We start from the raw sequence: 22,533 nt of genomic DNA, 5'->3' as shown, positions 1-22,533 counted from the left end.
ATCTCCACAAAGTACCAAACAAAGAGCTTAAAGTGCAGAGAGGATTACAAACACATCCCCACAGGACACAGGGCCTAGCACTCTAAAGTGATAGCGCTTATCAGGTTGCGCTGTGGATATCCCTCCACGGGAGTTTTTAGCAAAGCCTGGTATAAATGTCCTGACAGACTCCCAGAGTCCCAGACAGAAAAGCTTACAGCCGCCAGACAGGTAGCAGGGCGGGGATAAAGTGATAGGGAACCCTGGGGGCCTGTAAGGAACTATAGCACAAAGCCACAGGGTTAAGGCATTCCAATTCAGCATTTTTAAGACACAGTGTAGGATCTGTGGGCAGACTCTCCAAGTTTACGGTAGACTTTATTCACTCACTTGACAAGTACTGACTCGAGGTCCACTGGCTATCTGAAATCCAAGATTTGGTCTAAAAGCTGTCTTGAGGTTCTGTCCCATTCTGCTAAGGAATGCTTTATGGTAAAATAGGATAAATATATGACAATATAAAAAAAAAAGAACTTAAGAAAAAAAGCGAAAAGAAGTCAGGTTAAAGGTAGAGGAAGAAAAACACAAAGAATTCAAAAAGAAAATAACTTTTTAAAGAACACAGAGTTTAATGTGCATTAACTATAACAATATACATTGTATGCGTTCTCAGAAACATGCTAGCTAAAAACGTGCTAGTGTCAGGAGCTAGAATTTTAAAAATAACAATCTAACTTTTTATTACATATTTGACCAAGAAGATGCTAGAAGATAGAAATGTCGGGTTTTATGAAGTTCATTGACATGCTTTTTGCTATACATTTGGGCTTTTATCTAGAATTTCATTAACAGAAAACTTCATTAAAACTAATTCAAATTTTACAACTACTAGGAAAGAAAACTGGTAGAGGTGAACAAATCTCTCTTCTCCAGCGACTGGGTAGCAGGATTACTGAGTGGTAGGTAGTATCTTCTTGACCCCCTTAGGTTTGGTGAGGAAGCCGACCGTGAGAAGCTAACCGAATTGTCACGAAAAATGGTCTACGGGCAAGGTACTAAGATCTAGAGCCCCTGTTGCCTTGAAAGAAAACAAGGTAAATAAGTATAAAATGTTAGAATTAGAAAATGATAGTGGGTAATTAAGACGATCTTAGTTATTTCAAACAGTTTAATTTGAATAATATGGAGCATGTAATTCTATATTTGTTTTAATAGTAAAAGGTCATTTATTCAAATTTTAATAATTTGGTTTCATATATTATTTCACATTTTGTTAAATCTTGGCAAAACTAAGAAAGGGCTCCTGATGTCTATCACTGATATAAGTAGCACTACAAAAACCATATTCAGACTCAGAAAATTCAGGACTTAAGTGTGTTCTCTGTAAACAAATGCTGATTACACTCCATAGGCACATTCAGAATACTGTGTGCTTGAAAACAGTCACACCGCCTTTTATCACACAGATTGTGTAATTCACATTTCTGCCAACTTTGGTCTTCAGTGAGATCAAATCATTGACATTTTCATGGACTTTTTCAACAGTCATACTACTAAGAGTCTAGAAATAATTGCTCTTCCTTCTCCAGGACCCTTTTATGTTCTTATAAATTCTTTATTTTCTTGATGCCTCACTGTAACGGGAAATTCAAGGTGGAGCTAATCATACAAGCCACCCAAGCCCCATTCAAGAAGCTCTGCTCCGAGTTCGAGTAAGGCTGAATTAATGAAACCTTTCAGCCACCACAGGGGGACCTGGGCACAGAGGACTCAGGACGGTGTAAACCAAGACTGTGCTTTACTAGTAATTTTACTTACAAAGTTTTGGCTGTGTAGAGGACAGCAGTTCGTTTCTAGTGATGGTTTTAGATGTTTCTTACTTAACTCTGTTTCTTAAAGCAGTAAGAATATACTCTAATTGGTGAGAATTGTGTCTAAAAACTGGCTTAAAACTAGTTGAATTTGAAAACTAATTTTTTACGTACCTTAGTTTAAATTGGATCCTCTGAAGATGTATCTATTTCAAGGGCCGCATTTTCTTCCTAAACATGAAAGGGTTTAAAATTACGTAAGATTTTAACTTCTCTTTCTAGTTAATCAGTCTCAACCAAGGATTCTCAACCTTTCTGAAGTGCTGAACCATTAAAAGACCATCCAGTGCAGGCTCACTGTTATACATAAATTTCTATTTTTCAATTAATTTTCCATAATTATGGCCTAGGCTTCAAATTATGGGGTAGGGAAGGGTAGGGGACACCACCACCAGGAAATTAAAAATACAATCATTTCAAATAGCCCACCCCAGGCTAGCCAGCCCTCACCCATACCCCCAAGCAAGAAAGTTTCCCCACCTGCTTCTTCCCTTCTGCCGAGTGTCAGCGTAAGTCTAAAAGGGCAGGTAGGGATTAAGGGAGCCTAGATGTTCAGTCTCAAGTGTTTGCCAAAATTAATTTTATCGCACCTTCCCTTTTACCCCCTTTTCCCTCAGTGTCACTCACCCACAAAGTGAAGGGGACAGTGACCTCTAGTTCCCTCTTTTCCGGGTAGTTGTGTTGATTTACTCAAGAGTGAGCCAGGAATTCAGGGATTTTTAAACTCTGGGATACTTCTAAATAGGCTGAGAATTCCTGGTATAACCAAAAATTATCTAGTCTTAAAACCTTTTAAGTTTAGTATTTTAGCCAAAAGAATAAAGAATTTAATTTCATTCAAACAGTATTTTCTAATGGTTAGTAAATACTAAAAAATCTAAAATAACTAAAAAATCATGATTACAAATGTATTTTACTGAAGCACTACAACATGCAAATGATCCTCAAGTTGAGAATTTTAGCAAATAAATTTCTAAAATTACTTGGCTAGGCAATTAAAATTATTGACTGCTATCTAAAACTCACATAAATAAAATATCACACAAAAACAGATTTTCCCGTCAATTTTGGAAATGTTGGTTCAGTTACAAATGCTTAAATTTCCCAGAATTTGAGAGCTGACCTTACATGTTCAGCACTGTGAAAATCATATCAATTGAGAGATGTCAATAGCTTCCTTCCATTTCCAGTCTCCCCTGCAGGAGGGCTGTACTCCTATGCACCACTCCACATGTCCAAGGTGAATGACTGGGCTTAATGTTCTGCTATGTGAACAGAACTATCTGTGGCTTATGGTGGAGGCAGAATGGTTTATAAAATATGGTAAGACTCTAAGTGACACAGAATCGAAGGGACTAGCAAGATTAAAGCACCAATTTTCTTTTCTATCATTTTCCACCCAGCTTAAAGCAGAGTTTTGTATATGTGAGGATCAGACTGAGCTATACAGTATAAATAGACACACATACATGCACACATAGACAGAGGTTCAAAGGAATGATGGTATGACTCAACAAGCCATCCGGTTTGTCAATTTCTGTTAACAGTATGAGAAGAAAACTTTTCCACAATGCTCATATAACAAATGAAGTCGATATCCTCCCAGGATCTGGACGAGCTACTTCTTGTAGCTACAGAAATGCACAATGGAGCGCTGTGCCGTCGGGCATGGATGCCACGGCACCATTCAGGTGCGGGGACCTAGGAGCCATGCTCTCTCCAAAGGACTACGGGCAGCTCAGCACACGTCTGCCCCGTGAACCTGAACATCCTTCACAAACTGTACACACATACGACAAAACACACAAAGTACTCTTTTATTTGTAATCAAAATGTCAATCATCATCACTGTAGTGAATAAAAATTCATGAGTCAGAATAACATGCAATTTTTTTATTGTTTTCTAAATCTATTTGTACACTTAATACTCTAGTATTAACTTCACAAACAGCGTAAAGAATGTACGACAATGGTATCAAGCTGCACCTACTCACCGAAGAACAAAATATCACCTCTGAAATAATTACTAATTATACAATATTGTGAACTAAAGCACTGTAAATACTAAAATGTTAACATTTCAATATATAATGTCAATAACATCCTGCCTTTTTTTAATTGGTTAAAACCATTTGTTAAAGTCATGCGAAATAAACACTTTAAGGAAATGTTAGATTATACTCAAACATCAAGGCAATGAAACCCAAAACAGCAACTATTTAGTGCAATGACTAGTCCACTAAATAATTTATTCAGTGTATTAATAAAAATCTATTAAGTGAAAACCATCACAAATGTAACACTAAATTTGGGTAATTGCACATTCTACGATCTCACCATCTACGATCTTATCTGTGACTGAGTATATACTGCCAAAATTAATTCTACATAAATAGGCTAAGTTAAAACAACAACAAAAAAATTCAATGCATGATGATAGGGTCCACTTCTAGTCCATACGATACTTATATGTGATCATTCTCTTAACCCTGCTAACAATAAATGGAAAGTCTCACCAGTTTTATCTGCTTTTTACCCTTGCTTTGTTATAGTTTAAAACATTTTAAAGAAGTATATCTTTTCTTATGGTCCTCCCGAGGTTAGCATGTTAGTTTTGGAATAGATGAAGTAGATAGATATACTCTACTCTGGTATAGAAGACAATAATTTAGTTTTACCTAATTAAATATTTCCTTGTCATCTGTCAAGTGACACTGACCTTTCTGATGTAATTATTTCCTTATTCTCTTGGTCCATGAATATTTATTAGAGCCTATTATTACCCATGTCTCCCTGATTCTCCAGAGAAAGAATTCACATTTTTCCCTCTCATTGCTAGGCTAAGAAAAGTTGGGCATACCATTTAAGAGTCACAGAAGAGACCAGCATGGGTTCTCAAGCTGGTGGATGGTGCTTATAGCCAGGTCTGGGATTTGGAGACGAGCCCACAGGCCACTCTCCTAGCAGCTCAAAAAGGTCTTGTCACTGGGGCTCTATTTTGAGCACTGTTCATTCATCTTCTATCAATTTTTAAAGCCCTTGTTAAACAATATGTCTATTATATACAACACTGGTTCTCAATTTATAGAGCATTTAGTCTCTAGGCTACTCCATAACCTACAAATTCTTATCTTCTACCCTCTAAGAGCAAAATTTGCTTCTGGTTCATCTAACACCATGTCTTCCTTTGAATATTTGATGAATGAATGTTGTACAAAAGGGGTGTCTAGCTTTCCATTTTCTTTGGCAAATCACACCCTTTCTATCTAATAATATTTCTGACCTCTCTTTATACTTAGATCTTGTCTCAAAAAATTTTATGGGGTTGTGTGCCAATGAAAGTTCCAATAACAACGAGTTTTTAAGCTTCTAATTACAAGGACAGTGGAGGCTGACTGATCAACCACCCTTTCTTATACTTTCCACTGTTGTATAGTGTACGCTTTTTTTACCAAAGACTTTCCCATTTGTTAATTATTTGTGAATGAAATACAAAGATGACACGCATGGATGGTTTCACTATAAACTCAGGTCAATTCTGTCATAGGGGTAGAGTAGTACTATTCTGCTTTTGCGTATTTCTCTTAAAGAATGCTCTCTCTTTCCTCTCCGAAGCCTGCACTATCAGAAGAGGCCACTGCGTGAAGCTCTGAAGAATCCTTGGAGAGCCTTGTGTAACTTGAACGCTGGCCTCGCTTATGCGTCATGCTTTTTAGGTTTTCATTCTGAATAGCAGCTGGGTTGGAACTGGAACCAGGCCTCAGAATGACTTGCGAAGTCTCCCTCATTCCTTCCATTTCATCAAAATTCTGATTGGATCTGTTAGCTGGTGCACTGTTGTTGTTCAGAGTCACAGTACTGGGTGTTCGATTCAGATTATAGGCTTTTTGACATGCTGGCCAGTTTTCTTCAGGACTGCTGGCGATCAAGCTACATTCGGAAGGGCTTTTCTTGTCTTCAGAACAAATGGACATCCGAGCTATAACTGGATCTTGCAGGCCACTCAAGCTATGTGGTATTCCCCGTTTTCCACTGTGGCTATCATCTTCAAGCTCAATGAGATTTGCCTTTTCAAGCTGGGAATCATCAGCCCCTTCATTGTGAAGAGAGTGATTGGGAGAACTTTCGCTGGATCTCACTCCTGAATCAGATGAGTCCTTTTTGTCAAGGAGGGCATCTGACAAATATTCTTTTGCTTTAATGAAGGTTCTAATCGGCTCAGCACTGTGTTCTGGAGACTTTGATACTCTCTCTACTTTCCCTTCAATTTTTTTATCTTTATCATCTTTGAGCAGTGGAGTATTATCTGATTCTTCTGTCCCAGATTCATCCTCATCACTTGGAAGTTTTTGATAGCGCAGTCCACCTCCCTTAAGCTTCAAATCTGTCTGGAAGAGGCTTGACCTTTCTGAGGACTTCTTGCCTGGGAGAAGCTTACTGCCTGACTGATCAGATTTCTCATCTTCTTCAGTAATAGGATCCAGGGGTGAGGCATCATTAGTGGAAACCCCTGATGAAGAATAATCTATAACATCTCCCCTCTTCATTAAAAATGACTTCCTCCCATCATCTTGCTTTGGTTCACTATCCTTCCCTTTCTCCGGTTCTAGATTAGAATGAATAGAGCCCCCTGATGAACTCTGACCCATATAGTATGTGCTATGTGGAGAAGATCTGCCACTAATTGTTGTGGAACCTGTACCCCCTTCTAACTGAGACATCTGAGCAATATATTCTCTATAGGCATCTCTATACTCGGCCTGCACCTTATCAGTAAGCTTTGAAATTTCAATACTGGAATCCTGGGAATTGAGACTCGAAAGACTTGGGGTTCTGCGAGTTTGTGACTGTGAAGACAGAAAAAAATAAATTTAAAAATGCAAATAAGCAAAAAAAAAAAAGGCATAATAAATATCAACTTAGGAAATATATATGTACACTCAGAATTTTTAAAGTCCTCAAAATACCAAATTCTTTTAAAATAATTCTACATAAGACAGTTTAATGAAAGCTGTGAACTTACAGATAATTTTACTGTTATTAGAAAGCTTTATATAAATTTTAATAAAGTTAGTTTATTATTAATATTTAAAAGTATAATTAAAGGTTGTATTAACAAATAATCTTAGCACCTATTTTTATCACTTTAAACTTTTAGCTTTTATTTAAGGTAAAAGTCACCTTCATTGATAAAATATAAAAATTCCTCTTAGAAAAGACAAAGAAGATTAGAGTTAAGATATATCTCAAAAACAAAACAGTCAAGTTTTCAATGTATGTTAAAAAGAACCTTTCTCTGATGAGCACTGGTTATTGGAGTTAAAAAAAATAGTTTTAAATAGAAAAAAAAGAAGTATTCACTAAATATCTTAAAAAAAAAAAAAGAACCTTTCTCAACTTGTACGACACAAGTTTCAATTGGGAAAATGTACTCTAAATGTCAAAAAATAATAATAATGATTTAAAAGGAATAAAGTATAGGGTGCAACAGAAAAGACAAATACAGGATCCAAATCAACAGAAATGGAAGCCATGAGGCCAACAGTCAGGTCCTAGTAAACAGAGAAATTAAGTATTTTTAAAAGTTTGATTTCCAATGTGAAGTTTTAGGATTAGAGTTGCTTTAGATCTCAGAAAAGCTGGTAAGGGAGGAGTAAAGAATACAGATTAGGAAAAAGAGGAAGGAAATGGAAGAAAAAGAACCAAGGAGTCTAAGAAGGGATAAGAGTAAAGGCTGAATGAAGCAAAGAAGCAGAAATAAGGCCAAGAGTCTTCCTTCCACAGGAAGAAAACGACCCATCTCCTTGAGAAGGTCTCCTGCAAGTGGATTCGGACTGTACGGACAGCGCCATCTCCGCTCTCAAATGCAGTGTGTACACACCACTTCGGGGACCCAGGAGGTCTAAACAACTCTCATCAGAGCATCACAGGACAATACCAGTGCCTCTCACTCTCGTCCCCAGTGTGTCCAGTGGGGCTTCCAGAGGTCCACGGTGTGTGAGGTCACAAGAGATTTAATGCAGAAGCAGATATGGGGCAGTGGGTCTGGTTGCCTTCTATTGAGCCAGGCACCAAAGAGATTTGCAAAGCAATCCCATTTTCACTAAAGTTTGTCTTGTTTTGGAAGATATTGCCATTTCTCATAAAAATGTTATTTATGTTAACACATAAGTGGTTTATTTTTAAATAAATTAGTAAGTATTTCTAAAGTTTCTCAGTTTTTATTTCTAATGTAATATACAGATACAACTTACATAAACAAAAGCTCTCTGGGGTGTTCAATCATTTTTAAAAGTGCAAGGGGACTCTGAGATTACAAGACTGTTGGAGAGCTGCTGCATGGATGGGAAGGCTAGGAGTTCCCAGGTCACGGGAGGAAATACCAAGTGTGGAAAAGCAGAGAAGGAGGATTTCTTATGTAATGCTAAAAGGAATCCCAGGGAAAAGAAAGGAAGCACTGCTGCAGAAACACAGGGACAAAAGGGTCAAGTGTGAACTTATCTTCTCATAAAAGGGAATTTTTATCTCAGTCAGTACCCAATGATAAAATAGTTTCCCAACATAAAGAAAAAGGTACTTGGTAATATAAAAAGATACTGACAACAAAAAAATGTTTTTAGTACCAAGCCAAACCAAACTGCCTTAAAAATGGTAGACCTACCAGGTGCTGCTTTTCCTAAATACTGCTCCCTGTCAGCACAGTTTCTCTCTGCAGCTACTTACTGCGTTTCCTCCTTGGCTTGTCTCCTCTCTTTTCTGCATCCTACTCTGTTTTTCCCTAGTTTATTTTTCTTATTCTCTCCTTACTCCTTCTCATGTGTCTCTCACTTTCTTCTTTATTCCTGATCCTCCCCAGGCTCCTGTCTGCTAAGAACATCCAAAGAAGAAAGTCATCCATATCTAGTATCAGATAACAGAAATAAAATGAATATCCATGAATACTGGGTATAGGTACTGAAAACCAGATCATGCTGCTCAAAGGGATAATATATGGTAAATTTCCAAAATGGATGTATCTTAGCCACTGATGAATGAATTTAACAAGAATATAGCAAGTGACGCCTGAACTCTGCTAACCAGCCTAACCAAAGCAGCCCAGTTCCCATTGCCTCTCTGTGCCATTACCCTAGTTTATTGCTTTGACAGTTCTTGCCAATTTCCAAAAAGATCTTATTTTTTTGCTTTGTTTTACTCACTGTCCTCTTCAGAAAAATACAGTTCCTTAAGAATAGGGAGCCCTCTGTCTTGTCCACTGAAGTATTCATTAAGTATTTTCTGAATGACTACATAAATGCACCAACATATTCTCAGTGAATTAAAATCGCCCTACTCCTCTTCAGTAATATGAAAAATGACATTTAATAAATACCTGCCAACTTAGATTACTGTGACGTGTGGCACCTTCATCTAGGCCAAGTGTATTCAGTTCTTCAAAGCTAAAGTTCAGTGTGTAGGGAGTTTGATTGGAAAGCTCGGTATGAGGCAATTCGTTGTGTGAAGAGCGACGAGCAGATTCACCATGAGTAACTGGGCCACTGTTGTTTTCACTAAGTAAACGTGGGTCTTCAGGGACCACTTGGTTTTCTGCATTTCTCATTTCTAGTACCTTAACAGAAGAAAAAAAATAATATTAATATCCACACTGAGCAATCACATTTTAGAAACTTTAGAAAATATTTTTAAAAATAAAACATTATAGTTATTACAATGAAAATGAGAAAGCAGACTTCTTGTGAGTTTCTAGTGAATTTGAAATATATCTGCTTATCGTTCATTTCAATTATACTAAAAGAAGGAATGGCAAAACCATCATATAAGTATTGCACTCTAATTTGACCATTATGTTATTATTATTTTAGTTTAAAATTTAACTGGAGAACAAAACAGAATGCAACTGTAGTGTGTCAAAGAAAACCAGAGCTGGACAGTGGCTAATGTGGTGAAAGCAGATTCTAATCAGAAACTACTCCAACGGGCGAAAAGAGACCTCAGGATAGAATCGGCCTCAATCCAAAAAGCAGCATGGACGAGAAGGCATTTATAGCAAGCAGTGGGGTGGGGGTCAGTGGGTAGAAAATTGCTAAGAGGAAACATCAAGGTTAAGGGGGAATTCTGACTGAACCAACTTGACAGGATTCTCGCTGAAGGCAGGCCAGCGTGATCAGATATCATCTGTGGGGTTGGTGGGGAATGAGGAGTTTGATCACGGATGAAGGATGATCAGATAGTGAGGGTGGGGGTTGTTCCTAAACTGACTTAACATGATGATCCTTGCTAAAACTGGGCGATGCAGGCCTGACAAGGATAGACACCAAGATCGAGGCCTAGAGGCTTAGGGAGCCTGACTAGAGGCAGTTCAAAGAGAAAACCTTCGTCAATGAAAGCATGGAGAATCAGCAGGTCACCTCTTCCCCAAATCTCCAAGTGAAATGCCCAAAGGAAAGGTTACCACATGCTGCTATGTATGTTCTGCATAACATAATAGACAAGGGTCGTACTTAAGTGTAAAATGCATTTGTTACATGTTTTTTAAAAATACAGAAAAACAGCAGTTTGGACCAGTAATGATTAACACTTGCCTCATACAATATTATACATAATTCTATAAACATAAAATATCTTACTGTGCTTCTAAAAAGATGCCAGTCCCCAAAATTCATACTCATCTCTTTCTTCAGTTCATCAATGTTACACTGAGCTAACACACGGCCATTTATGTTTGCCTGAATAAAAATAAATGCAAGTATAAAGACACACAAAACAGGAGGTATCTGAATTATTAGTGATTAAAAAGTACATTTATATTTAGTACTAAGAAAGTCATTACTGACTAGAAAATATTGACCTAAACAAGTTTACTATCCTATGTAATAATATCGTAAGCATGCTGACTTTGAACAACATCAGCCACTCCGTATTTTTCCAAGCGTCGTAAGCACAAAAGTAAAACAAATCACTCTTCAGGGACCAACCAAAGAGGTAACCCTCCAAACTATTTCCAAAGCTCCCTACACACTGCCATGAACAATGAACAAAACCGTTAGTTTTTCTCCTCTAATCTTGTAAAATATGAACAGGAACGAAGCTCCCAGGAGGGGGCAAAGACGTCTGTCCTTGTAAGTATGTCAGTCAGACAAAGTTCTAAATGAAGTAAACTCTGACAAGCTTGTTTATCAGTTATATTAGATAACTTCAGCCAAAGAATGTCCACCCACTAATTTCCCAATTTATTAAATTCACCAAAAATGACTGTATCACTATTGGGTCTCTGTAATTCTAATTTCTGCCAAAGAAGAACAGATGGAATTTTCTTTATTAATAATAGGTGGCTTGATGATTTTACAAAATGCACAACCTGGCTTTATTAACTGTGGCAAAATGATGGAATACTTCTGTTTAAAACTGATGGAATGTTCAGTCTCCAAGTTAATTCTGAAGACATGAGTGTACAGAGCAGTCCTGGGACAGAGGTCCTGCTGCAGAAATGCAAGGCAGTTCGCCACACTTAAGAGACCAGGCGCTAGGATGGGCCTCGGAAGCCAGGGCTGCCGGCAGAGCTGAGTGGGAAGAAGATGCTGTCATAATGGAAACAAAACTGCCAAGGATTCAAGTTGGAGGCCTCACCCTCTCCTGACACTACCCAAGCTGCCTGGAGGAGTCAGGTTTGCACCTCAGAAAGGCAGTGCTTGATGCTTTTGCAAACAGGGATTAGCACTAGCCAGAGCTATAAGGAAACTGACGTAAACGTAGTTTATGTTTCCTAAATGTAGACTGAGATTAGTAAAATGGTATCTATACATGCTCATAATTCTTCACAAAACTTTTTAGATGCCATTCTTTAAAGTATGCAAACATTAGAGGCTTGTTATTAATGTTTACTTTACTATAGTTCTCTGCTAGAAAAAACATAAAAAGCGTATTTAGTGGAAATATCTACTGTAACAGGGACGCAGCCTTGCATAACATGGGAAGCCTTCCCTCAATCCCAGGCATTACTGTCCAACTTCATGGTAGCTACTAGAAGGGCAAGAACAGGACCCAGGAAGAAATAAACTTCCTCAAACGTGTTAACCAAACCTATGAGGTTCATCAAATGGGACACACTCGTAAGTCCTATTAAGACACAAAAGTAACAGTTTGGGGAAAATGAAGTGTGGTTTACTCTGATAATTATTAAGTCACAAATAAGTAATATAATCAAAGAAAATAACATATAAAAAGGCTTCAAATGTTCTATGCTGCATACTGGAGACATGAATTATTATTACTCTAACTGTGATGCTCCATAGAGCTTTGTATTTCTCATCAAGGCATTTCTACTTACATTAGGTCATTTAAAAAATAACATTGTAATACAGCTACTTTATTTTCTTTTATCCATTTATAAACTAAGAAATAATAGGGCAATTTTAGGATACAAAATAGTAAGAATCATGTTTCCATTTGGAGCTTTCCTATTTCAACAGAGCATCCATCTTTGAGAAGCTAAAAACGGAGTGTTCGTTGTCCACGGAGCCCCATCGCCCACACCCTTAGTCCTGCTTCCAGTCGGCAGGTAAATTTGTACATCACCTTTTTGATGGTTGCACAATACTGAGGCAGCATACTCTGGTCCAGCCCTTCTATTTGTTTCAGTTTCTCACATACTGCATCCACATTCATTGAATTCAGTGGTATCATTGCTCCTGAGGCTGAGCCTGACCCCTAGATGAGCCATGGAAAAATACACGTATGAATAGCTTTTAATGCCAGATGTACACAGCACATGACAGAGAAACATTCACAGAGTTGCACTATGAAGTACTCTGATTAATAACAAATTTTCAAACTAAAGCTAAAAACAGTAAATGTGTGTAGTATGGGAAATGCCATTAGGGAATAGATTTAGCTACTGTTTTACTTTAAGGAGTAGCTTGTATTATAGCAAATAAACCCTGATCACAACCACTTTTCTAAGAAGATGGAACATTCCATGAATCAAGCTTAGGCTAACTTCTCAAATGTTTGCAGCCTGACTGCGGAAGAGTAGGGTACAGCCCTTAAGGAGGAGTTTAAAAAAAAAAAAAAAAAAAAAAGGAACAAAGAGGGAAAATTACTGATGCCTATATTATAAAAATATAAAATGTAAAAATAAATCTTTGAAATAATTTTTTAAATGCCTAAACAGCTTTAAATGTCTCTACATACTACCTTAATAATATGACAGCTAAAGTTTTCAGATCTTGATCATATTTTATATCCAAGGAATTTAAAATTTCCCTTTAAGAATCTATACAATAAGCATATAAAATATAAAACAACAATATTACTTCTTAACACATATAAAAGTAAATATAATCCATTAAAATTTGGTCTCATTTAAAAGAAAAATCACAATAATAAATAATCTAGTATTTATTTAGAAGAAAAATGTTTTCTGAATGTGGTGACATACTAAAGAAGTATTTGCCCTGTGGTCCATTATACATGGATCGCCTCAATTACAGATGTGGACACTGAGGTCTAAAGAGGTTAAGTTTTGGCTTCAAAGTCACAGAATAAATAGCTGGTTAGTAGATGTGGGCCAGAACCCTAACTTATCAGGTCTTAACAACTTCATACTTTCCTTTTTGAAAAGTTTAAAGAAACTATAACCATAATGGAGAGAAGACAAACGAACTAGCATAGCAGATAAAGACAACGTTCCAAATGATCTGCCCTGTTTACCATTCAATCTAATCTTAAAATAAATAATATTTATCCTATCCTCAAGGATGTGTAAATTTTTATTTTCTATCTTTTATCATTATCAGGACAAAAGTACACTATAACACAGCCAAAACGGCCTAGTAGCCAGTTGTTAAACTTTATTTGTAATGTGAAAGCATAAATGATACTGTCTTTATGAACTGATAAGTAAATATATACACAAATAGTATATACACAGCATACATCTATATTACATATAAATACAGCTAGGGAATGAGACCATATTGAACAGGGAGTTGGAGTATTAATTTTATGACAGGGAGTCTCAGCAAGTTAGCAAGTATGAGACAGGCCCATAAAAGTTTTAAAATTAATGACTTGGAATATCCTGCACCAAACATGTTTATTCATAGTTTGTTTTTAATTAAATATAAATTTTAAATATGCCATATGTTATATGGTCCGAGGTACCATGTTTCAAAAATACTAACAGCAAAACACCAGTATTTCCATAGTTTAGTTTTCATATCTCTATACATAGTTCGATTTTCTGCCTGAATGAGTATAGCCAATATTCAAAATATAATTCCCCAGTATCTACAATGGAAATTTCAAATCCTTTGTATGAATTTTTAATAACCATACTTGTTTTATCTTCCTTTCCTTTTAAACAGCTTTATTGAGTTATAATTCACATACCCTACAATTCTCCCTTTTAAAGTGTATGATTCAATGGCTTTAGTATATTTGCATAGTTGTAAAACCATCACCACAATTCATTTTATGACATTTTCACGTCCCTAAAATGAAATGCCTGTATCCATTAGCGGTCATTTTCCATCCCTCCAACACCCATGCCCAGCCCCTGTCAGCTAGGAATCTTTCTGTCTCTAGATTGGCCTATTCTGGACATTTTATATAAATGGAGCCATACAACATGTGACCTTTTGTGTCTGGCTTCCTTCCTTTAGAATAATGTCAAGGTTCACCTATATGATAGTATGTACTAGCACTTCATTTTTTTTATTGTTGAATAATATTTATTTTTTAAATGATCTTTAATACTGCCTTCTAAATATTCTTATTCCTCAACCTGTCTCTTCTCTCTGGATACATTTCTACTTTAGATATTCTTGGTTCAAAAATAACAAATGAACAGTTTGATCACCAAAATAAATAATTATCATACTGGATTATAACTTATTCTATATAGAATGAGTCTATACTGATATAAAGAAATGACTGAATAAGTGAAAATAAATAATTGAATAAATGATTGAGGAATAAAAGACAGCTTTTCCTTATAGAGTTGGATTAATAAATGTGGAAAGAAACAGAAAATTACCATTAAGAAAACATTACAGTAATAGTGGTTGCACATAAGATAACATCAATGTGTACTAAAATTAATGGGCAAAAGTATAAGCAGAAACAGGTTATTTGCAGAGTGTTAAAGTATCTCTCCCAAGATATTTATTCATTACAAAGGAAAAAATAAAACTTCACAAGTGTTGAAATCTGGCAGACGCCACCTTAACCAAGTGATTAAGGTTGGCATTACCAGAGGTAAGACTGTGGCCCAGCACCAACCCTCTAATAAGATACGCTGAGAAGGGCATTGCATCATTCCTATGGGTCTCTTACCAGGGATATATAACCTCCAGAAGACAAACCCAAGCAGAGGAACAATCTGCAAAACACCTGACCAGTATTCTTAAAAGTGGTAATTAAGGTCATGAAAGACAAAGAAGGACCAAGGAATTGTCACAGACCAGAGAACTCTAAGAAATAATTAGCAACAAACACAACTGAATTAGATCTTGGATCAGAAAAATGACATTAGTGAAAAAACTGGTGAAATTCAAGTAAAGTCTACAGTTAGTCAAGAGAATTGTACCACTTTAATTTCTGCTCTTGAACAATAAATATACTACAGTTAGGAAAGATGTTAACATTAAAGGAATACTATTTTTGTACCTTTTCTTTAAGTCTAAAATTATTTTAAAGTAAAAAGGTTTTTTTCTTAATCCCCCAAAAACTTTATTTCTGACTGTGCTTTTAAAAAGGAAAAGTATAATAGACATGGAGCAAATTAACTCTGCCAGCTTAGGGGGAAATGTAAACTTTTAGAGTATCTTATTTCCACAGGAATCTGGAAACTCAGCAACAGAGACCTGCTGATAGATACTACTCTTGTCCTTTCAAAGAGAAAGCTCCATATGATTTTACTTTTATGAGTCTTTAAAACCTGCACTTTATCAATTATTTTAAAACTTAATTTCTCAAAAAAAACCCACAATTTATCATTGGGGATTATGTAGAAAATATATATTCCCTGAATGACTTTTAGAAGCTTTATAAGACAGACACACACATGAACAGAAGATCCCTGTAATTCCATCAAGGCTATAGTCTGACTCTTGATTAGATTTAAGTAGGGCTTTATCAAGATAGAGTAAATTATCTATAAGTTAAAATATTTTACAATATGCTTCTATGAGTAGGAGAAATGGTAATTATCTGCCAGGTCGTTGCTAAAGTAATCACATACAATACAATTATTTTGAAACCAAATCAATCTTAGTAACCAAAATAATTATTTTTTGGATGGAAATCTCATCAAAGGAAGGAGAAAGAGTACAAAAGTTATAAGGAAAAAGCATACTTAATAATTCAACAGGTAAATTAATAGAAAACTAATCATGTTACTTTGACAATACAAAGGATGGTAATACTTTCAAGTTTATCATGCATTCTTACTTGAAATATACCTGCTATAAGTCTAGAACAGATCATTTCAGCAAATATCACAATTTATTTTTTAAAAATTTCTAATGTGGATATTTGAATAAAGAAGATGTTAGTTTGTTTAAACTGTTAAGTATAAACTTCAAAATGCACACAAATCAGAATTTCTTCAGGAAAAAGCAAAGATAACAAAACAGACTGGAATTACCTTGATGTAACTATATTGTTTTATATTGTAAGTAGATTAAAACTACACTCTGAAACATTATCATTTTGGTAAATTTATTAAATAAGCTTAGAACTGATTAGCCAGAATGAGTGCCATGCAAAGGCTGAAAGCAGCTATTAAAATAAACCCAAGGCACTGAAATAAGCACAGATTTATCAACAGCCCAGCGTGAAAGTGCCAAAGATTGCTTCTAATAGTCTAATAAGAAAAGTGAGTAAGATTTCACTGAAAATTTCTGTACCTGTCTTTGTTTGTTAAACCCAGAGTCACACGGCTTTAAAGAAGGAATAAAACAGAATGAAGGACACGAGCTTAAGTAAAACATCAAACAGGCACATAAAATAAACTTAGGCAGCACGCCTGTCATTCCTCAGACTTTCCGTAACTTTAAACACACCACCCTCTGCAGCAGCACAAAGCAAGGAACGCTCACACGCACACACACACACACACACACACACACACACAGTAGTTTAATGGCATTAACATGGGCTTGGTAACTTTACAATTGTACTCTCAAAATTCATAGTCTTCCCATTAAACGAATGACTCATAGGCCATACATTCAACAAGAAAACTGGGTAAATAAAACTTGCTCTGAAAAGTCAGTATTCCTACCACATACCAACGTAAAATTGATATTTAAATATTCTGATTTTAAAACACTACAACTAAAGTTAACCAATTTAATAATAAGACTTAAGCACTTGGAATTCACATGATCACTTCATAAAATGAAATATTATCTAGCCACACTATACTTAATGCTCAGAAATACACTTTTCAAACTCGGGTTTTGTTTCATTGGGCATTTGGCACATGACAGATACACTAAAACACCATTTGAAAAGAAAGGCCTTAACAGCCTTACAGCTTTATGCTGTAATGGCAAAAAATATCTGCATACCATGATTAACATAATTATTTTAGTGATGTAGATTTTTAAAAACTCGCATTCAAAGCAGATGCCACTGCTGTTACTTACTTTTCTGTACCCATTAGGTTGGTGGCAAAAAATGTTAAGTAGTTAAAATAATCTACAGATGACTGACGATATTGATTCAAAGTTAATTTCCAACATTGTTTTAATAAAGGACAGGGCTTTGCTAGCCTAATGTCAGATGTTCTCCTTCTGACCTACTCAATATCTGCAATACCTAACAGAAACCTTTCTAATTTACCTACCAGCCTTATAAATAGGATTTTCAGAAAGTTACTATGTATCTATCTATATATCTGTGAAGACTTGAAAAAAACATCAAAAAGGAGTCCTAATGAAATTACAGCTTAGTTTAAGATACCCCAAACACAAAAGAAAGCTATTGTTAACCTAGTTGGAAAATATAACTTATTCTTCAAATTACATGAGAAATAATAATGAGGTCAAAGTGGACAGATGAGGCTTAACCTACATTTTAAGGGCAATCTTAAAAAAAACAAAAGTACTAAAAACTGCAATAAATGTGATTTTTTATTTTTTTAACTTCTAATTGTACTCTAGTATCTCAGTGATCTCATTACTGCAGTATATTTCTGTGGAAATCTCTCTATCAATTCTGTGGCAGTTTATTAATTGCTTAGGGAAAAACGTTTTCTTGAGTTTAAGTCTGGCACAAAGACTTTCAAGCCCAAAGTGAATACAATTTTCCACTATATTATTAAAGTAAAAATAAGTTGAATACTTTTCCATACGAGACAGAATAATAAAAACGTACTTCTAATATACTTTAGAAAGTGTGAATGACCCTGAGAAAAGCCACTGAGAGGTGGCAGCGAGTACCTGTCCGGATCCTACACTCTAAACAAAACCTAAAACAAGCCCATTCCTTACCCAAGGCATCTTTAACTTTCTCGTCCAATTCTGCTCCTGAACAATGAGAGACAGCTTGATTTGGACATACATTTGTTCAAAAACAGGTTAAAAGTTCTAAGCCAGTGGTGGAAATAAAAATTATCTACAGTTGAGCCCCATCTTTTTTTACTTTTTTTTTTTTTTTTTACTTTTTACTTACTTAGTTACTCTGCCAATTGGATCCAGTTTAATGAAAACCAAGACCTTCATTTTTAATACCTTTATTAATTCAGTAATTTTCATTGATCTCTAACAGCACACTGGAATTAAGGATACTGTCATTAACACTGTCTTTGCACTTCTGAAGTTCTTCACAATGACACTGGGTATTAATTCTTTTCATGTCTTTTTTTTAATTAATTTTTTTATTTTTTTAAAAGATTTTATTTATTTATTTGCCAGACAGAGAGCACAAGCAGGGGGAGCAGCAGGCAGAGGGAGAAGCAGACTCCCCACTGAGCAGGGAGCCTGATGTGGGACTCTAGGACCCTGAGATCATGACCTGAGCCGAAGGCAGACGCTTATCTGACTGAGCCACCCAGGCATCCCAATTTTTCATGCCTTTTCAAAGTGGTATGTAAGTGATCTAAATACAGCTGCCTAAAGGTATCAAGTAAACCCTGAGGCACAGAAGCCTGAGAAAGAATGATTTGGGAGCCCGGATAATTCCCTTGGCAGCCTTTGAACCCCCAAGCTCGATATGGGCAGGAGTTTCATCAGTTTTGTTCACTGTGATATCCTACTAGGATGGTGCCTGGTAGACACTCAGTAAATTTGTTGAGCCAGTGAGTGATCACACAGGCACCTGGAGAACTCAGTGCTAAATAATTTAAGAAAGGATAAGAAGGAAAGAAATGCTGTATCCTTCCTGCCTTTGAAGGACTGCTTTTCAGTGAAAAATAGTTTCCACCATGAGCAGCAGACCTTAAATAAAAGCTGACTCCAGTACTCCTAAGAGCAACTCTGAAGGACCGTAACAAAATGCCGCTGAGGCGCCCTGGCCTGAGACAAGTCCTCCCCATGGGGTCCTCCCCTTCATGGTCACAGAATGCTCGGACGCCACTACTTCTAGTGGGACCTGGACTGAAAGAATTCCCTGGAAAGCTGTCAACATTTTAAAGTATTTGGAGCATTCAAATAACCTAGAAATCCTTCTCAATTCTAAGAAAACAAGCCAACTGACACCTTTTGGGCCAGAGAAGCATCAACAGATAAAAGGCTGAGTTAATCTACACTGACTAGTGTATTTGTACACTACTCCTACCAATGAGACAGAGGTAATTTAACATGAAACAGTTTTGGTTTCTGAGTCTTTAAAGCTCCATGAAATTTGGCCTTTGGTGTAGTAATAATAATAATAATAAAGTCCTTAAAGTGTCCTAAGGCTGAGTAATCCTTACATCAGACCTATGTGGTAGGTCTGCTTTTTCCAGATGAAGTTGGGTATCCAAGAGGTTAAGTAATTTGTCCAAGGCAAAGAGCTAACCACCAGGGTCTATTTGACTTAAGATCAAATACCTGGCTAAGCCACACTTAGTATTAACAGGAGCAAAGAAGGCAGCATCGTCTGAGGAATGGGCTGCGACATGGGCATGTGGATTCCAGTCCCACATCTGGCACTCCCCTCCTGTGAACCGCAGGCAACTCTCACAGACCCAGTCCGGAATGATATTCTGTACTGTGGAGCTAAATGAGGCCACGGGTCCTAGTGTTCCTGAGGATCCTTAAGAGGGAAGGCAAGTCCAGGATGGGGGCCACACTTGTGCTTTTACTGGTTTTATGAACTAGAGTTCTGATTAATATTTCATTTCTGAAAGAAACTTCTCTGCTTTGAAAGTTTGAAAACTACTGGTCCTTTCTAGCTCTAATCTTCTGGGAAACATATCTTGGGTCCAATGTTAATTTTCTTCCCCAATTTTAGAAGATTTGGCATATATTTTCTCTATATAAAATCATTTTTTTAAGTTAGCACAGAGTCTTGTATTTCACATCTTCACTTTTGTGAAACACTTGGACATATCTATAACTTATCTGGTAAGTGCTTGGCTGGCCTTCACAAGCTATAATCATTACAATGTTCCTTAATGTGAGAAAAACCAATTGTTTCATTAGGATCTACTTTATAAAGGTTTATCAGAATTCCTTGTGGTAAAAAAAGATGGGACCATTTATGTTGAAAATAACAGCTGGTTAACTCTTTATGGTCTTGCTCTATTGGCAGTGTTGTTATTTTTACTCATTACTGTGTCTGTAATGACCAGACAATTTATCCAAAAGTATTTGTGTGGTTCCTGACTTATCTATAAGCAGCTCTTGTCATCAACTGTTGCATACAGGAGGACAGTTGAATAAGCAGATGGACTCAACCCATAGTCCTGTTATCTCAGAAATATGAAACTTTCTACTACAGGACTGTAAAGCCGTATGAGCCACAAAGGGCTAAATAATTTTTATATTAACTACTTCTATGCTGGTTCACCCAAAAAGATCCTGGACAATGTTCCCATGTACAGGTACTTCACATTTCCACCACTGCTTTTGATTTGGCTTTGAACTAAGTTGTCTATTTTTACTAGTCTTCTACCAAACAAATTTTACATGCTGTTGTCATTGTTAATTTCTTAAAAGCAAAGAAAGCTTGGTAAGCACTTATTATTCATTAAGCCAATCACAAAACTATCTTTTAATATTAAAAGATGAGCAAATAGTACGGTTATTTTACTAAACAAAGGCACTAATATATGCAGAGCACCTTTACTCTTTGTTACTGGGTTTCTAAACACATCACAAGAATTACATTATTTCCCCTTCCCCAAAAACTCGTTTTAAATTCGCTTAATGCTCCTTCGCTGGTCCCTGAAAGAAACTACAGATATCTTTTAATTACAAGGGTTTGTTCACATACTCAAGCATAGGAATAGCTACTATTTTAGCATGTCTGTGTCGTTAAGACCATCAAATTCTTCACAGTCTCTGCTTTTCATCAAAAGTTTGCTAAGGAATTTTAGCTTAGAGAATTACATTACATGCATGAATGTATGTATGAAGGGTTCTCTGACTAAACTAAAAGTCATTCTTGCATATCATGGCAATGATCCATGCATTAAAGATTCGCCCAACACCCAAACCGAATTATTATGGTTTATTGTGTCTATTATTCCTGGATAATTGGAGTCACTCAAACACTTCAGCTGAAATGTTATATGACTTAAAAAGAATCATCAACTCCTCAATGAAAACACCAAAATGGTTCTCTTTCTCTCTCTTACTAACATTAACTCAAAGAAAATTAAAGCTAAAAAACTACTGCCTACCCAAATGCATGTTTTAAGTTAAAAGTTACAGATAAGCTCAGGATGTAATATTTCCCCCACAGTAATTCTAACCGTCATGCCACACTTCAGCAGAACTCTAGATTAAACTGATCAAGTCCACGTGGGCATAACATTCTGTAAATAAATCAACAGAAGTTAAAATATAAATTGGATTCCTAAATTCCACATTGAGTAAATGAACATTTTAAGGCTCACCACATTAAACATATTTATTAAACACAAAGTCCTGAATAATAAATATACGAAGTGATTTCCTATACAATTTTTTTTTAAGAAACCCATTTTAAGGTGTTGGCCCAAAAAGGTTTAAATAATTCCCTTTACATAATGAACTACCTCTGTTTATCTTGAAATTTTATTTTAATAAAAATACAGAAGAAGAAAAATAGTACTACATTCACACTAAGGTTTCATAAACTGTGGACACCCAGATTAAGAATGAGTCACTACAGATGCATTTTGGTCTATACCATCTAGCTTATAATGTCCTTTTGTGGTCTCAAGGGTGATTCTGGATACTTTCAAAAGTATCCCACATGTGCAGTACCAACTGTAGGCTTAAGAAAAATAATCAAAGGTGAAAATATTGCTCAACACTAAGGAACAAATACCACCAACTGACTGCTCCTGATGGCTGCTACAAAAATCCCGTCCTTCTTGGACAATAAAAAAAGAGCCCATCCCATATCATTGAAAAAGGGGAAAAACAGGAGGAAATAAAGGGTAAAGTTAAACATTAGCTTTTAAATTAATCCGTGAACTACAATGATTAGTATCAGCTACTCTACACTAGCAGCCATCACAACACAGATGCAGTTAGGGGACTGCTGT

At 36.1% G+C, this 22,533-nt stretch overlaps 1 protein-coding gene across 1 annotated transcript in view; it reads right to left on the bottom strand.

Moving 5' to 3' along the window:
* Window positions 1-3,728: 3,728 nt before the first annotated feature.
* The window catches only part of KIDINS220 (kinase D interacting substrate 220), an 89,981-nt gene continuing 71,176 nt past the window's right edge, over window positions 3,729-22,533 (bottom strand). The window contains exons 24-29 of the mRNA XM_081797313.1: window positions 18,347-18,382; window positions 16,757-16,789; window positions 12,423-12,554; window positions 10,475-10,573; window positions 9,220-9,456; window positions 3,729-6,697 (exon numbers count right to left, since the gene is read on the bottom strand). Of these exons, the coding sequence (XP_081653439.1) occupies window positions 5,435-6,697; window positions 9,220-9,456; window positions 10,475-10,573; window positions 12,423-12,554; window positions 16,757-16,789; window positions 18,347-18,382 (1,800 nt within the window). The 3' untranslated portion in view covers window positions 3,729-5,434. The remainder of the gene's footprint in view (window positions 6,698-9,219; window positions 9,457-10,474; window positions 10,574-12,422; window positions 12,555-16,756; window positions 16,790-18,346; window positions 18,383-22,533) is intronic.

Source organism: Leptonychotes weddellii, chromosome 10 (assembly GCF_054177405.1).
Source record: "Leptonychotes weddellii isolate Sample4059 chromosome 10, ASM5417740v2, whole genome shotgun sequence".
In the NCBI taxonomy this organism is placed as follows: Eukaryota; Metazoa; Chordata; class Mammalia; order Carnivora; family Phocidae; genus Leptonychotes; species Leptonychotes weddellii.
This window is presented reverse-complemented; position numbering and strand designations above follow the sequence as displayed.